The 18,342-nt window shown below is 38.1% G+C and overlaps 1 protein-coding gene across 7 annotated transcripts in view; it reads left to right on the plus strand.

The window, feature by feature from the left end:
• The window catches only part of lrp8 (low density lipoprotein receptor-related protein 8, apolipoprotein e receptor), a 134,058-nt gene that overhangs the window by 57,930 nt on the left and 57,786 nt on the right, over positions 1 to 18,342 (plus strand). For all 7 annotated transcript variants that reach the window (XM_026323235.1, XM_026323239.1, XM_026323237.1 and 4 more), the window contains exon 3: positions 6,734 to 6,856. In XM_026323235.1, the coding sequence (XP_026179020.1) occupies positions 6,734 to 6,856 (123 nt within the window). The remainder of the gene's footprint in view (positions 1 to 6,733; positions 6,857 to 18,342) is intronic.

Raw genomic sequence — 18,342 nt, forward strand, 5'->3', positions numbered from 1 at the left:
GAGACAGTCAGAATAAAACATGCAGTGTGGCTTTGAAGTTATACAATGTTATGAGGCAAACATAAATAGTTTGAAGTAAATGAAAAAAATATGAAACGGTATAAAACAGACAGAACCCATGCAGCTTAGCTAAATTTAGCATCTAGTTTTCAGTGCAATATTAAAAGTGTAATTCAATCCACTCCCACCTGTACATAGTCATTATGAACAATGCCAGCTTTCATTCTAAGTTTCTGTCTTCTCTGATTTCACCACCCAGCACAACACTTGGCACTCAAAAATTGAGGATATGAGCTCAAACAATAGAGCTGACTTATTTCCAGTCCCAGGTCTCATAAAGTTCACCAGCACTTCCTTCATCTTCACTGAGGTTCAGGTGAATGCTCCTGGAACACATGGTGCGACTGTCACCCAGGTCACTGTGGTCTGCTACTGTCTGACTGTTCAATTCTGGTGCATCACATTAATGATTCACTGTGTTTTTGTGTCAAAATTGTGAAATCCATATTTCGCCCTTTAGTCCTGACAGTCCTGTGTTCAGTGATGGAAATAACAAAGTGCTATCAAGCTCCTTTGAACTGGCTGGTGTTATTTGATGTGCTGTGAGGAGCTTAATGTAATATAAGAGTATTTGATCTGGCCAGCTGTTTGGATTGCTGGCCCATGAGTTTCCTCCAAATCTCCAGCCTTTGTGGTGTGATCATCTGTCTCTCAGTCCTGTACACACACCTGTCAGCATGTATGCTTTCATATGCATGTGCAAATCTAAACTTTCACTTTCTAAACTAAACCATCTTATCAAAACTCCAGTTAATATTTTTCAGTGAAGTGAATGTGCTCAAGCTCCTCTGATGATAGTTAATGTAAGACAATAGATTTGAGTTAAGAGTTAAAGTTGCAGCTAATTGGCGGTTATAAAAGTTCAGCTGCCATTTGAGTTGGCCTTTTATTTTATCAATAGTCAATGTGTAGGATTCTGTCTTTGTGTCTCCTCTCAGAACAGACTACACACAGCCTGTTGTACAGTAGTTTATATTCAAACTTCTTGAATCAAAAAGTCACAAAGTTCAAACTTATTACAGAAAAACAAAGTGGTACATCAAGTCCCTCACCAATAGCCGTTATTTTACAATTCGTGTTTTTGTGTTGAGCTGTTGTGTTGTTGTCCACAATATCTATGCCTGTGGCTGATTATTGGGAAAGTGGACAGGCCTTTAATCTCTTTACAAGACTAATATTATACTTGTCTGCTTCATCCCTCTCTCCATTTTTCGCTCACACACCCCGACACACATGCTACATCATTTATATTGTGGAGTTTTCCACACTCCCTCACGATTGTGGTTGTGGTTCAGCTTCTGTTCTCTGATTAACGGCCTCTTTCCCTTTACTGACATGCTCTTTTCTTCAGTTCTTTAGCTGATCACAACAATGTAGAGAACCATCTATTTCCTCTCCACATTCTCTTAGTCTCACCCTTCCTCTCTTCTTTTTCTGGATCTCATTTCCTCCTCTTCGTTCTCTTGCTCGGTCTATCCAGGGTCCTCCTTAGAGTTGTTTACAGCCAGAGACATAATGTACTGTTTTTTTTTTCTACTTCTTGTCTAGGGTGTTTTTCTGTGTACACCACCTGTCTGTGCATACAGTAACAGTTTCTACATTAGCAGCTTTTTTAAAATAATAAGAAGAAATGCCTCCTACTGTACATACAACATGCCCAAAAATGTGTGGAGTTAATACTTAGTGAGCAAGAAGTTAAATCCTGCAGAGGCTAAAGTTAATTTTCACAATCTTCAGTTTACACAAACCCAGTGTCAATGGGTTTTCAGCATTGCACTGCAGAGGTACAGTAACTGCAGAATCATTGCAAACCCACAGTTTGTCACCTAAACGTTATTAATTTGGTTATTCAAATTTGCATGTATAGCTCAAATCACACATAGATCAGAAAGTAAAGAGACCCAAAGAGACCTGGGTACCACAGCCTTTACTTTTACTGTTCTCCAGATTTTCATGGTCACACTTTCGGGTTGGAATTGCAATATTCTCTTCAATTTCAATACTTGTAGTTGATTAAAAGTGTTGCTGTCTCAATAATCCATCTTTAGCACTAGTTGTCTGTGACCCCTGTAATTGGCGCAAATCAGCTTTGAATGTTTGAATGTTTTAGTTCCAATTTCCTTTCAGTGTGTGTGGGGGGGGGGGTTTGTGTAATGGGGCATATAAGTTGAATGACTTGGAAGAATGAGCTGACTTTCACCTGTTCTCAGGTCAAACAGTCATGTTTCCAGTTTATACCATGAGGAAGACATGGTGGCAAAGAGATTTCCTGTGTGTGTGTGTGTGTGTGTGTGTGTGTGTGTGTGTGTGTGTGTGTGTGTGTGTGTCTGTCTGTGTGGGGTGGGTGGGTGTGGGTGGGGTATTAGTAGGTCAGCTTAGTCAGTAATTGATCAACAGGGTCTCCAGAGTATGACATTAGTTGAATGTCAGCAGAAGATTAACACAGTATGTGTATAGAAAAGTGGACAGCAGCAGCACATTTAATCCTGAACATGTCTTGCTCACTGCCTACATGGCCACTCCCATGAATCGATATGATTGCCATTATTTTAATAGGTTTGCCCTGCATGACCCCATAAATATTTATGCTGTGTTTGTATTGTTTTGACTAACCTCAACATATCTTTATCATGCTGATGTTAATTGAGGTATGTTATCACTAATAAATATATGAACAAAGTAAGTTCTCACAGTATATTGTCAGAATAAATCTCCACAAAAATAAACGTCATTGCCAAAGTGTTGCTCATCAAACAGTACTGCATTCATGAAGCTATGATCATCTGAATGCATTTAAAAATGCATACAAATGTGGTAATAGCTTGAGAATGTGGCTAAAATCTGCTCGTCAGCAAACTCAATCTCATGTAATCTATTTGATAGAAATATTAAGCAATAATTCATTGTGCTTTAGCTTGAGGAGCTAGGCCAGTTGTTGCTAGGTATAGGTGTGTGAGTGTCAGTGCTGTGTGCAGTGTTTGCCTCCTCCTCATTCTCTCACATCTCATAAGGCTGGGTTAGGCTGTTCCATATGGAACAGTCATATATGACTGTCCGTGTTTAGGACAGTCATATATGACAGCTCTTGGTGCATCAGAATGTAAATGTAGGCAGCTGTTCATGTGTGCATCAGCACTCTAGAGCAGCATTGGAGAAAATCTTTGTGTGGAAAGTTTTTTTTAAACACATTTTAACATAAGTATAAGTATGCAAATGTATTGTATAATTTATATTTTACAGTATATTATCTCCATATATTCATCAACCATCTCTGTCCTGGAATTGGTCCTGCCTTTCTTTCTGTAGTGTTGTGAGGAGTGTAGTGTTGGTGTCAGTACCTATGCCTTTTGCAGCTGAAAAAGAAGTTTTACTATGCAGTATTTCATTACATGAAAGTTTTTTCTTTCCCAACTGTGTACCTATGTGAGGGAAAATGTCTTCACATAAAACTAATCATTATTCATTCAGTATTCAAAGCTCCAAATGACTGCACCCTCATGAATGTAATTCTAGGTTTGAAAGATGGATGATAATAGCTTTCCATAATGTGCTTTATTGAAATGCTAACATTTTTACTTATAGCAGGCAGGCCATTTTTATAGCAGGCATGCCAAGTGAAGTCTTCATACTGAATATATGTTCAGCTCTGTTTTCTAAAAATGATTGGCCTCTTATCTTCATGTGCTCTACAAAACTTGTCCTGCATTGTTGTTTTTTTCTCTCTCCATTGCCCCTGTTGAATAAGAATACTACTACTACTACTACTACTACTACTACTACTACTACTAATATCATCTATCCTAAGGTTAATTAAAAGCAAATTGTATTTCCTCACAGAGGAAAAGCTCCATAATGCCTTCGACCCCCTGAATAAGAAGGTGCCAAGGTGAATTGTATTATTTTCCTTTTTGTCGTTAGGATAAGAGAAAATGTGAGCTAAAGAAAGGGTGTTAGGAATTTGATAGGCTTACATTTGCTGTAGTTTGCATTTTAATTAATCTTTTTGTGTGTGATATGTTGTAAGCCCATATGTCACCAGTACCATTTTGCATCCCAAGCTTTTGGAGAGGATTAAGATGACTTTTGATAGGAGAGATGAAATGAAGGTGAAGGAAAATTCCTATTTGTTAATGACCGACATCAGCTTTATTGTCATCTACAGTGGTATTGTGAATTGTGTTGTCTGCTTTGTGTGGCTGCAGCCAGCTCTGTCATCATACTGTAGGCAGAGATGGTGGAAAAGATAAAAAACAGAGGTGAGGGGGAGCAGGAAAAGATGGGATTTGTGTTAACATGCTGGGGAAGGAAAAGGATTTGTTTGGCTCTTTGTGAAGACTGATGCCATTACTCTAGACCCCACCTTGACAGCCTCTTTGCCTCTTGCCTTTCGTCTCTGTACCTGTAGTTCCTGTTCTCTCCCCTCTTTCTATTTACCTTTGTCTGTGGCTCTGACTACTCTGTAATCCCAAGGGACACACTTTTCATTTATTCTAGGCCTACACCTTCTTCAATTTCATCTCTCTCATGTTTTTAAGACTCCCTTTTTCTTTTTTTTTACTTTCTACTTAAAATCAATACTCTGCACTGGCTGAGTATGTGATTGTCTCTATCTTTTCTTGAATATGCTGTACATTATCATCCATATAAATACATTTAGATATACTGTACATACAGAAGACACTGGCTGAGATGCTGTCACTTTCTTTATGATGTGCTTCATTATTATGGCTCCTACTTGTACCATCAGTCATTACTGTCTTTTACCACACACCATAGGACATTCAAAGATACATATATAAACAACAAACAAATAAGCAGCTACCCTAGTAGCAGCTACCCTACCTCAGCTACTTTAAGTACAGGTTAAACATGCGAGATATAATGTGGTCATCAGTAAGTCACCTGGCTGTAGCTTCATGTTTAGTGTAAAGGTTATGACAGTGGCCTCAGTCTTCTCATCTAACTCCTGGCAATAAATTCATTAAAGGCATTTCTGAAAACATCAAACTATTCGTTCAGAAGCTAACTGCTTGCATTTATATCTTGTGCTCTAAAAGTGTAAAGCCTCTCGAAATAATATAAAGGATAAGTGACATTTTTCAGACCTGAACACCTGTACTTATTTTTTTTAAATTCACGTCATATTTTGTTTTAGAAGTACATCCAGACAGTATCACAGTTCAGCACTGTGCACTATGCAAACCAAACTTTTCAGCCTTAACTAATGGTTGGTGAGGTGGTTCAACATCAGGCTCATGTGAAGGAAAGTGGAACAGTGGTAGTGACAAGTTATTCACAGATTGCCAGAAGAAAATTAACCCTGACACGACACAAACACTCAGAGTTGTTCATTCACACACACACACTCATGCACCTTTCTTGTTATTTGTCAGCAACCCTCCCTGTATATTTCATAGTGGTGAGGCCAAGCAAGTGCTTTCTCTTGTTCAGTGGCTATGGCTGTCAAACGGGGAATTTTTTCACCTCTTTCCGTGACAAACTCAAGTGCTTCAATTTTCTCCTTGCTTGGAGAAAGTGAATACACAAAGTCCATAGGGAACAGGGAACTGCTATACAGAGCCAGTCAGTCCTGCAAAGACTGGGTTGGACTCCACAGGTGGCTCATGTGATGACGCAAACCACTGAGCAGGTTCAAGCAGACAACTTGTTCCTAGGTGACAACATGGGAACATATTCTTTAAGCTGTCAGTGCATTGCTCATTCACTGTGCTTTAAAGCTGCTGCTCAGATTGCAAAGACTGTTGCTTCTCTACTAATACATCCACCTATGATTCCAAGTCTTATCTTAGAATTATTGTCTTAATACTGTAAGTTTGTTCCACCTGTCCAGGGTTGAGGAATAGGCAGGTATAGAAAATGGATGGATGTTCCAGGTTCAGTCACATTTCATATATAAATGTCTCTACCTGTAATGGTCATAGAATAATTATATAATTAATCAGGTTGGTTGTCATGAACAGATCCATATTCCAAAATTTGGAAATATCAATAAGGATCCATATCAGAGCAGATCAGAGACAATTTTATCCATGCTTGATTTTTGTGAGGTGGAAATCTTGATCAATACACCCCGATGCCTACACACAGACTTAGTGTGACAAAGAAAGCTCTCTGAAAGAATCTCACCTGACTTAAGGCCCTGATCCACTTAGTCGACCTCAAAGAAGAGATGGCATTAAAGGCTGGGTATTGAAACACCTCTCGCCCCCTTCGTGTCTCCTGTTACAGGCTGTAACACACCACTGAGACCCCATCTGTGACCAACTGCATCAAAACATTGCCTGATGATGGTTAAATTAAAATTGGACTGGAAAATTGATTTGTGCTTGTTTGTGCTTGGGAATTACTCTCGACTCAAGTTACATTTTAACTGCCTAGTTTTACGTGTTAAGTGGATTATCAAATTCCTCTTGTACTTCTTCTGTTTTTGCACTGCACATCCCAGAGATCCCTAGTCAGTTAGTGTCGAGAATGGTGTGTTTTTTACATTCAGTTTTCACTTCTTCTGTTTCAGACGGTGTTTACCAGTTTAATGTCCACCTAAAAGCATGTGTAGCTGTAACTGTAGCATGTTGTCACTGTGTTTAGAACTGAAAATGAAAAAGTAAATTATTTTTAAATCTTATGGTTATTGCTTCCTTTGTCTCCACAGCAAAGAAAACATGTGCAACCACAGACTTTGCCTGTAAGAACGGACAGTGTGTTCCTGCTAGGTGGCGCTGCGATGGAGAGCCGGAGTGTGCTGATGGTTCAGACGAAGCTGATGCAATCTGCAGTAAGTAGCTGTCCAGGCACACGGAACAACAAACGCAACCACACGTCGACAAACAGCGGCACACATACAGACATAGACAAGTGCAAGACCATGAATGTCCAAGGAAAGTCCAAACACACACAGACATCTTTGACTGGTTTGAGATTTTTTTTTTAAATAGCTGCATGTTTATTAATGTGTGTGTGTGTGTGTGTGTGTGTGTGTGTGTGTGTGTGTGTGTGTGTGTGTGTGTGTGTGTGTGTGTGTGTGTGTGTGTGTGTGTGTGTGTGTGTGTGTGTTAATGAAATGGTCTACAAAATACATACATAAAGTGCTCCCAAGGTCACCCAGCCTCAGTGTGTCACTCTTTGCTGTACCATCCTTCTCTTTCTTGCACTTCTAGTCAGAAAAGGACTTTGCTCCATGAGACACAGGATCCCTGTACATGGTTTGATCAAGGGCATATAAGACAAGTGGACGAGACGTCTGCGTCTTTCACAATTTCTATAGAACACGCTTGAAAAAGTGAAGATTAGAAATATTTACTCAAACCTGAATCCAGCTTTCTTAAAAAGCAGGCCGTCACACAGCAGAAGATTTGCTGTAAATTATTTCCCACCACCAGGAAAAACATCTGGATTTCTGACAAAATGCTGGTATGAAGGTCTGTGTAGTGCTGTCATGTCTTACCTACCTGTACTCATCAAAACACCTAAGGACTGAAATTAAATATCAGTAGAACTGTATGGTGGTTTATGAAGTTCTTTAACAGTCAAGTTGAAACTGATGAACTACTAAGATAGGAGAAGGAGGTGAATAACATTCAGTGTTTCTTTCCCAAAAAACTACTAAAGGCTAAAGGTCAGCTTTTTTGTTTTGTCTTATCAAAGAAATTTCCATAAGGTCTGACTTGAGGCCATCTCCTATTTGCAGTTTTTATTGAGATGATTTTCAAACAGGTGATCAAAGAGCTCTTTGAAGATTCTCAAAGTAATAAGTCTGATTGGTATAGGCCAAAGACTTGTAGAAGTTTGTGTGTGTGTGTGTGCGTGTGTGTGTGTGCGTGTGCGTGTGTGTGTGTGTGTGTGTACATGTCTTTCTATGGTTGTGTAGACATGTTTTACTCTGATACTCGTTCTTGTGAGGACATTTTGGCCGGTCGTCACAACTTCAAATGGTTTTTTGAAGGTTAAGACTTGGTTTTAGGGTTACGGTTAGAATTAGGCTTAGGTTAGGGTGAGGCATGTAGTTGTGATGGTTAGGGTTAAGGTCTGGGGTCTGAGTGTCCTCACAACTACAGTGAGGGTGTGTGTGTGTGTGTGTGTGTGTGTGTGTGTGTGTGTGTGTGTGTGTGTGTGTGCGTGTGTGTAGCATGTGTATAAAGCTAGGCACTTGTGTTTAGTAATCTTCACAAGGTGAGTGTGAAAGTCATTACATCAGATTAGTGGGCTCGTGGTTAAGTCTCATTATGTCTAATCAAGGTCAGATGTGAGAGTTTCTTGAACTTTCTCAGTCATATTGAACATCACAACTCTGTGTGTTTTGTGTTGTGTACTTATATATGTGTATTCTTTCATCAGAACATGTACCAGCATTAGATGAAACTAAAAAATTATTGCTAGGGATGAGTAATATTAGAAAAAGAAATATGGAAATTATTATTACAATAGTTTGATGCAAACATCTTCTATAATCTATATTATTATAATGAAATATTGTAGATATAAAGCTATCTAAGTATAAATGATAGGATTTGTTTTCTTATTGCCTGTGTGTACTGTATCTTGTGTAACCTCTGTTATCTATCCTTAGTTAATGTGTTTTCTATTTTCTCACTGATTTCTTGCAATTAATATCACACTGGCCTTTTTTCTGCAGCTGTCCTTTGATATGTTCTTCCACTCTTTGAACCTCTCTCTACCAGTCCAGCACTGTATCCCCTGCTCTTCTCTGTACTTTTGGTCTCTTGCCTACTACATGTCCTACACTTTCTGATCTGAGTTCAGTTTAAGTAATGCCTTTGATTGCATTGATTTTCCTGGGAGGGAATCGATGGGCTGATCCCCGAGACCTCTGGTTGACTGCTGATTAACTATGGACCTCCGATGACGCCTCTGAAACCACACACACACAGACCCAGAAGTGTCTGTAATTACATATCTGAAAATGAATCTGGGCCTAGAGGGGATTCTGGAGAAAATGCTCAATCAGATGAGTGCTGGTTGGTTCATGAAAGCGTGAGCGTGTGTCTGCATCTGAAATAGTCTCTAAAGTTTAGTGAACTTGACACTTCAATGAAAGCGCTCTCTACACTAAAACTGTGTGAACAGCACAAACTTGTTAAAAAGTTTGAATCTGTCTTACAAACACTTGACAAGAACAAAATATATATAAGGATGTTACCCTGAAACAAATTTGTAATTTTGTTTAACATACCGATTTACATTTAAATATATTCTCTTGTACACCAGAAAAGTTATAAAACGGCGTGTCCTCCTCCTCTCTCTGGTTGTCTGAATGCCGACACTCACTCCAAATTTTGTTTCAGCTGCAGACTTTATTACCTGCAGCTTGGGGTCTGCAGTATAGCTCTTTCTTTAGGGCAGCATTTTCACTTGTGTCACACTAGGAGTTGTAGTTTAGTGTGAACAGAAACATTTTTACTTTTTCAGCGGTACAGTATTACCTTCAGTTGAGTCAAGAGTGCATCCTAACCTTAATGACTACTCAACAAAATAACCGTAAATATACACATATAAGACACTCTACAAGGCAGAGGCGTAAAAAAAAGTGTGACTTCTAGTCCAGAAAATATGGTAAATTGATACTCGTTACCACAAAAAAAATGACAATTCACTGACTATCATCCAGTTATCTGTATATTTTGACACTGAATAACTACTGAATTTGCATCTTGTGCTACACTGTGGATTCATAATCCAGGCATTAGGTGTTAACACGCTGATTTTCTGGGGTGTAGACAGTACAAAGCCAGCATCCATTTATTCTGTCTGGCATCAGCAAGATCTTTCAGTTTGGCAGTCAGTGCTCTGAAGCATCATTTAAACTCTGTCTTTGCAGAGTTTTTCAGCTCTGCCATAACATATCAACGCTCCCCGAATTAAAGTCCTTCGTACCACGCAAGTGCCTCTGTATAGATAAAGGTTATTGAATTACTACATCAGACACTCAGACACCTTTACTAAGCCACAGAGCGGACCAACATGTTCTCTGCCACTCCAAATGATGCTTCAAAACTTTGCATGTAGGAAGAAAACTGTTCTAGAGTGCTCGAGCTCCATATTGTTTAGAGGATATAGAGATTCTTTTGTGTTATTTAACATTAAAGTCTTTTATCGTCAACAGAAGAATTCTAATCAATACACTTGTATTTAGGTCTATTTCATACACAAGGACTTGCTGATAAACGCTCCACTGAAAAGTACTTAAGTTGAAACCAAATAGAAGGAAAAGGACAAACATAAGTTTTTGAAATTTGATGCAGTTACTTAGCAACTCAGGTAGTAATCTCAGGTCATACATCGCAGTAGAGCAGCATATACTGAGATAAGATTGAGCAACCAACAGTGTAACCACTCTGTTTGGCTATAATGATACCAAAGTTATCAAAGTAATTATATTTTTCATTTTGTCAAAAGGAAAAATCCTGGTTGGTTCTTTGTATGAGGGCTGGTATTTATTTAACTGATTTGATTGTTCTATTCTACAAACTAATTCTGATAGTGCAGTGCCTAAAACATAGCAACTTTAAAACATGTATTTTTTTTTCTTGTAATAGTATAAGACATTAAATGTTATAAATCTAGGATTGAATATTAATAAAAACTGATGTGCTTAGAACTCTTGTCTTATCTCATCTCATTAGGTTTTGTTTTGCCAAAAAACTGTAAGGTCCTGATTTACTTAACTGGCATGGTTTAAACTCTGCTACTTATTGAATTCAATCAGATGAAGCTCATTCATCTAAAGACACAAACTGTCAAAAGAGAGTCTCTCATCACAGCATGGCTTCTCTCCCACTCTTATTAGCTATGATTTATAGAGCTCATATTGAGCCACTACTGACTTCTTCAGTTTCTTTTTTCATATGGTAATTACAGCAAAACACTGTAGAAAAAGCAAAGTGAAAGTGAACAGTAAAGTACTACTACTTGCTTTGGTACTTCTTAGTTAAACAAGTATTGCAACAGTGTTAATTAGCAAAAGTGGTTGGGAGCAATGTTGTTTTTCAGTCATGATTGCCAGATGTTGATAATTAAGATATGGATGATGACAGTAATTGCTGTTTATCTGTTTGATTGCAGTGAAATGAGGTTTTAATACACGGCTAATGGTCATTAGTTATTTTTAGCACTGCTAGCAGTGTGGCTGTAGGAAGAGCAGGCTAACTATTACATGCTATTCTGAATTCTGCACAACATGCTAACATAGCATACTAAACTGAGATGGTGTTGGAGAGATTGCATCTATTCACCTGTATTACCACAGTAATTATGATCATTCATTATAATTTCATTTCAGTATCATATCGGATGTGTGATTGTCCAGCAGTGGACCATAAATCTAACACCTCTGTTAAGGCAGCTGTCCTTTAGTGACAATTAACATTGAAGCTTAAACTTGTAGCCTTCCAATTCCTCCATCCCTCTCTGTTTCACCTGTCTTCATGTACTGAGGTGGGCTTTTCCTGGTCAGCATATTATAGCATGGAGGCAGGAGGATGTTGTGCCACTTAATTATTTTGGAATATGACCGAGAAGGATCCAGTGAGTTGCGTTGTCAGACGGCTTCAATTTCATGCTTGAGGCAGCAGGAGCACTAGGAGTAATTTCCCAGGTGGCCTCTCTCTCTCTCTCTCTCTCTCTCTCTCTCTCTCTCTCTCTCTCTCTCTCTCTCTCTCTCTCTCTCTCTCTCTCGCTTTCTCTCTCTCTCCATCTTTCTCGCTTTCTCTCTCTCTCCATCTTTCTCTTGCTCGCTCACTCCCTCTCCCTCTTTTCTTTCTCTACCTGTCTCTCTCTCCTCTGTTCTTGTTGAACTCCAGTGACCCTACTATGAAAACACACTAATACACACACATTCAAACAGATGTTCACAAAAAGTTAAAAGCAGAAAGACAGACACCATTATATGATTGTGTGGGTGTGTGTGTCTGAATGGAGGTGTTTGAACATTCGGAGGTCACTCTGTTCTTCGACTTTACAGTCAGCCTAGTCTCATTTTTCTCTAGTCTCTTGCAACATGTTCTTTTAATGGAACAGCCTCTGTTGCCCAGAGCTGAATTTTACTCACTTTCCTTGATGTGCACATACACAAGCACAACAGCAGAATTTCCTTATATTCAATCAGTGGATGTTTTTTATAAGATTATAATCAGGTTGTTCCTTTGATTATCAGCTATGGTTGTGAGTTAGTGGTTGAGCCACTGAGTGCCAGATTGAATCAAGGCAACATACCAGATCTTAAAGGACAATACCTTAAAGTCTACCACTTATTCATAAATGACTGATGTTAACAAGCTGGGTTGATGTATAAATCAGGTAATAGCTGGGTTTTGTTTACTTTAGGCATTAAAGCTGCTTGGTTATTTCACTTGAGTGAACCTTCAACCACGTTACATGGTTTTCATCATTTTGTGGTCTTCAAAAAACAAACAAAAAAAATATCCAGAAAGATACACCTTGAAGAAGCCCTGTGAGAAATATTCAATATTGGAGAAAGCTAAAAAAGATTATTACTTATCAGATCCTATAAGTGGTCATTATCACTATACAGTAAGTTATTTACGGAAAATCCAATAGTTTCAGAGACACAATATGTTTAATTAGCCAGTTCCAGAAACTACATGTAGAGCCTTTTTAGAAATGGAGTATTACCTTGATACCTGGAAATAAACATTTAATTTTTAATTACCTGATAGCACTTAAGTGTTTTATTGATCAAGTTGAAGTTGCCAAACTGTATGTGGCAGTCAAAGAGAGAAAACCACGCATGCAGCAACATCCACTTTTATTTATTTATTTATTTTTTTTGTCAATTACCTTCTTCCGTTCAATTAGTGACCCTTGCTCTTGGCTAGTTACGATTGATTTGTGGTCAATATGTTTTTGTTCTCAAAGGACATCTGGAGGAACAGCTTGATGGGAGTGCCATTGCTTGTACTTTGGCCATGTTTGTAAAGACGCATGCATAATAACAATTTTGTTTTCATTTTTTCTTTCTTCATTTAGCCAGAATGGGCTAAAAATGCAGCGGTTTCTTCCATTGTAGCTTGAATTTTTTTCATATTCCCTTTCAGGATATTAGATGTGGTATCCAAAAGTAGTGTTAGGAGATAGAACACAATTGATACAAGAAACATGTTATTAGGTCAAACAGCAAGCTTACAGTTAGCAACAAGAAAGCAGTCAGACAAACAGATTCACTGCTGTAAGCGAAGAAGACATGGAGGGAAGTAGTAAGAAGTAAAAATAGATTGTTCTCATAGCAAGAAACAAGTGTAACAGTATGCACAGTATCATAACCCCTGAGACTGCCGCACCTCAAAGGAATGCAGCCATTTTTAATTGAATTAATTACACCTAGATTTGCCATGAGGTCTAAAATAAGACTTTAATGACAGTAGAGGCCATTAGGCAAGATATATTAGCTGTCTTTATGACCAAAGCATTTGCTTACTAGTTACTGTTGGTCCATCATAAATTAACAGGTGTTTTGTTCTTTTTTTTTTTGGCTTGTTTTTTGCAATTGATAAATATACTATGACAAATATGATTCATGCAAACGTTCTTTCTGGATATCTATAGAGTGATGATTTCTAACATCTCCATGGGGTGCCACATTTTTCCTGTCATTAACCGCACAGGAAATTGTTTCCAGACTGACTCAAAACTGATGTTTTTGCCATGAATAAATCTACTAAAGTGTGTAATTTAACCAGTCCACCTTACACTGAAGTGACTTTGAAAGGCAACAAGACACAGCCAGTAGCTGTCTTAAAATATTAGATAAGTCCAATCAAGTCATTCAGAAGTGAGCTTTGCTCACCACATAATTTGGCTGCCTGTTTTAATCTTCACAGCCCTGCCTTTGTGCCCTGACCTAGCCTTTGAATAAACTGCCACGGAGGAAATAAGCCCAGAGCTCGCCTGTCAATTTCAGCCCCACACTCCATGCATCCCAAAGTAGAGGCTCTGACTCTCCTTCTCCCTTGTCTGCCTCCCTCTCCTGTAGTCTCTCATTAGTTAAGATGTGGCACTAGCCACTGGCAGTATTTTTAATGCCCAATGTGTCGTCTGCTAAACAACCATTAGGAGAGGCCTGTTGGAAGAAAGTGGCAATTTCCTACGGGAGCGTTGGTGTCGCGCTGTATCCCACCCCCCACAGCACTTGCAGACCCACAGTCTAGACTGTGCTAATAGTTCCATGTTTAATAAGCCCCTTGTCTTTTTCAAATGGCCTAGAGAGTACGACATAAAGAGCAAGAGATTTTTCAGTTCTTTAGTTTAAAATTGCAGCAGTATGTACTTCAGACCCCCCCAAAACAAACTGCCCACTTGAGAAGTGTGAATCTCAACAGAAATCTCAGTCACATTAAGTGAGTCTAGAGTTTCATAAACTTTCATTTTATAAAAAAAACACACACACAAAAAAAACTGTGGAGCAAATTACCAGAAATTAGCAAAATACTCAAAATATTCTAAAGTGAATGACTTATAAAAAATATATATCAGTACATCAAAAATGAGAAAATGCAATTACAACAACAGATGGTGGAAAACTGATTCCTTTAAGTTGACCATAACATTGCAATAGACTCTGGTATTTGTGCATAGCATTAATGTGATGCTGCTTGTTTAATGACTCTACTCCAAAAGCACAAAATAACAGGGAACTCAAAAACTGGGTTGCCATGGGTGCATGAATCACTGGTTCACATCTATGCAGGGGCCCTGGTTGCATGTCCTCCCTGTCTCTGTTCTCATAGCTGTTGATAACCCTGATAAGGAGCAATAGCACTAAAGAAGCAAAAACAAATCCCATGTGGTTGTATGATGTAACTAATAGCATATTCTCACATAAAAGTAATTGATGAAGTTGAAGCACACACACATATTCACAATTTCTTCCCCGAAGTTTCAGAAATTGGCACAATATTTTATGGCAACGTAATTTCGGCCTGCCCTCTTATGATCGACTCTCTTTGACTCTCGTCACATTTTTTCTGATGTTGCTCTGTACTTTTTTCTTTGATCCCCATTTTCTCTCCTTTCCCTTGACTTTGCTTTTTCCTCTCTCCAACATAGTCCTTCCTCTCCCTACATCAGGCCTGCAATAATAAGACATCAGTATTCCAATGAAAGCCACTAATCAACACTAACCTTCATTTAAAATGTAATCTGATTTTAACCACGTTTGCCCTTTCTATAAATTGCATTTCACATTTCAAGGATAACAGTAGTGGAGTTTGAAATGATGTGGCAAGATCCAAGTCAATTCAGGCTTAGCCCCCAAGTCCAAGTGTACAAGTGTTCATTTATATCGAGCACCAAGGGGTCGACCAAAAAAAAACCAAGTGCACAGAAATGTGTGTAAAGTGACATTGTACCGTCCCAGTTCTTCAGAAGCATCAAAATTTAAAGCCTGTTTTATACCATGAACAAAAAGAATTTTCATTGCCTTGTAAAGTTATATTTACACCTCGGTCTGTCCAGTTGTTTTATTTATTTATTTTCTTTGACTTGACAGCTCACACTAACCTAGTGGGAGAAGCTTTATGTTAAATGGTGCTATTTATTAGAATCCATGCAGGGCAATAATACAGTAGTTTTATTTCATTTTCAAACTTGCCCAAGGTGAAATACAATGGACACTGAGTACTTTTCAAAATGAGCACAAGGCTGTGTGTTTTTATTTGGAAAACATAGTCATTGCCACCTTCCCAGAATCCAAAGTGACATTTTCAAATCTCTTATGCCATAAAAAGTCCAAAAAGCTTTTCACTTTAGTGTCATGTGAAAAGCAACAGATCCTCTCATTTAGTAGAGAATGATATTATATTTTCACTGCTTTTGCATGAAAAATGACAAAGACAGTGACTCTATTATTTTTGCCCTTGACTACTCAATACAACTATAAATATTGTCTTAAGATTTAGAAAATAAACTTTTTTTGTCATTGCTGTTGAAAATTAGTGTAGAAGGCTAACTGAATTTTATAATATCTGTTGCATCACATACTCTTAACCCTAACATGCTACTCTTTCCTAATGGATTTGCATTAGACTCACAAAATCATTATGACCTGAATCTTATCATACAATTTGCTCTGAATGAGGTTAATGGGCCTCACCATGACAATATAAGCATTAGACTTACAAAGTTCATACATAGGGCTCTGTGAGCTTCATGCTCTTCTGGTTGTTGTCTAAGCCAGTCTTTTCTCCCACTCTAAAAACTGTATGCAGTGCAGTTTAATTAAAATATTCACTGTGGCTTTCTCCAAATATCTGGTATGTGATGCTGCATTGTTTAAATGTATTAAGGTACAACCTGGGAAGATTCGTAGTATGCAATTTTTATGATTGTGTCTTTGTTTGTGCATCAACGTGCATTGTTGTAGAACTGAATGAGTGACCAAATGAGAGTTTTAAGCCTATTGTGTGAGTTTGTGGGCCCTCAGGTCAAGAAAAAAAGCCCTAATTTGATCATTCTGAATTCCAATCCAATGCCTCTCCCTCTCCATTGGAATGTGTCTTTCATTAGCATCCTCTAATTGCCTCCAGGTAACTGAAGCCAGCTAAATCCAGGTAACTGAGACTAAAAATAAATACAAGAGCTTAAAATATGTTAATGTTAGCTGGCACATATTAAATTGTCTGAAATTAAATGGCTGAAATGTTATATGGTCTCTTTATAAGCAGACTGGGCTACCAGTACATGGCTGTGTATTGATTCAAGCGATGCCCTACCCCTCTTTTCAGTGCACAGAGTAGAAAAGCGATAAAAGTTTACTGTTCTCAAGCTGGCAGTCACAAATTTATGGCTGTAACCTGAGTTTAAACATCCTGTTTCACAGGTGATCAGCTGTTATTGACCCCCTCTTAGCTCAGACTTCATTGATGGTCTGTCAAACGCAGAGATGTATGTTCAACATTCTCATTCTCTCATTGGTTGTGGCCATATCTGGTAATCGTGATGTTCATCTTATGAAAGTATATTGAGATTCTGAGAATCATAGTTTGTAAAGGGGGAAAAAAGATGTTGCACAATAAAAGCAAATATCTTTGCATCTTTATTTTATTAAACTGCCTTTAAAATGCCTTTAAAAAAAATGGGCACAGAAATATTTGGGCATTCATGAAATTCGACCAAGTATAATCCTTAGTGCTGGTACAGGGTAAATTATCCCAAAGCCTCCTCCTTCCTCATGTGCCATATTATTACATACTGTACGCTCCTCCCATGTGTCTTTGTTTTAATGTTGACATAAGGATGACTTTCCTGGTCTCATACACATACCTCATAATAAATAAATAATCTTAGTATTATCAGCAGAGTTACAAGCCTTCTGAATCAATCACCTGGGAGACTAGTTTTGATACTAAGCATGCAGCTAAAGAGTGGACGTGGTGCCACGCTATAATGCGCCAATTCCTTCCCTCCTTGTGAAGGGAAATTAAGAAGGTAGTTAATCAAATGTTCATTAGCATACAGCGCCTTGCTTAGTCCACCCCTATACCCTGCTTATAATAGATACTGTGTGAAAAGAATAACAAGTCTGTACCACATGTGGTTATTGGGTTGTTTAAATTAAAAGACAGCATCATCTCATATGTGCCAAATGGGTCTATTGACCCCAGGACCACCAAAACCACTTAAAAATCACTGCACAAAATAGTAAGATGAAGAATGTGAGAAAAAAGGGCTAAAACATACAGATGTATCACACAAGGATATTTCATACACAGGAAATTTAACATAGTAAATATTTTCAATTACATATGCATTGGTAACAGCATGAGCTTTTCCAACTGATCCAGTTAAGTACATAAATCTTGATATTTTCTGGATGCAATGCAAGTAAGGTTTGAAAGTTGCTCAATAAATGTAAGTTTATTGATGCTGGTTTGCAACATTTAGCTATACCAGGTTGTTTCAAAAGTAAGACAGTCATCATAGTGGTTTTCAGTATTTCATACGGACTTTAATTATATTAGTGAACCACTGCTTCTTGTTATAAATTAGTGACTCCATGCATTTTCCCCAGCATCTTATCAGAACAGTTTTCTTTATATCTTGATAGCAACCATGCTATATGCATGTCAGAGAAATCTGCTTCATCTCATTTCTTATAAAAGTAAAATTGTATAAATGTGTGTATACCATCTTCTGACCTACCATTTTCTAATGCAGTGTTATGTAATAATAGCCTAACTGGCAAATTGCTGCTAACTCAGGGTGACTGTGGAGTATACACACTATAAGTGA

Source organism: Mastacembelus armatus, chromosome 4 (assembly GCF_900324485.2).
Source record: "Mastacembelus armatus chromosome 4, fMasArm1.2, whole genome shotgun sequence".
Taxonomy (NCBI): domain Eukaryota; kingdom Metazoa; phylum Chordata; class Actinopteri; order Synbranchiformes; family Mastacembelidae; genus Mastacembelus; species Mastacembelus armatus.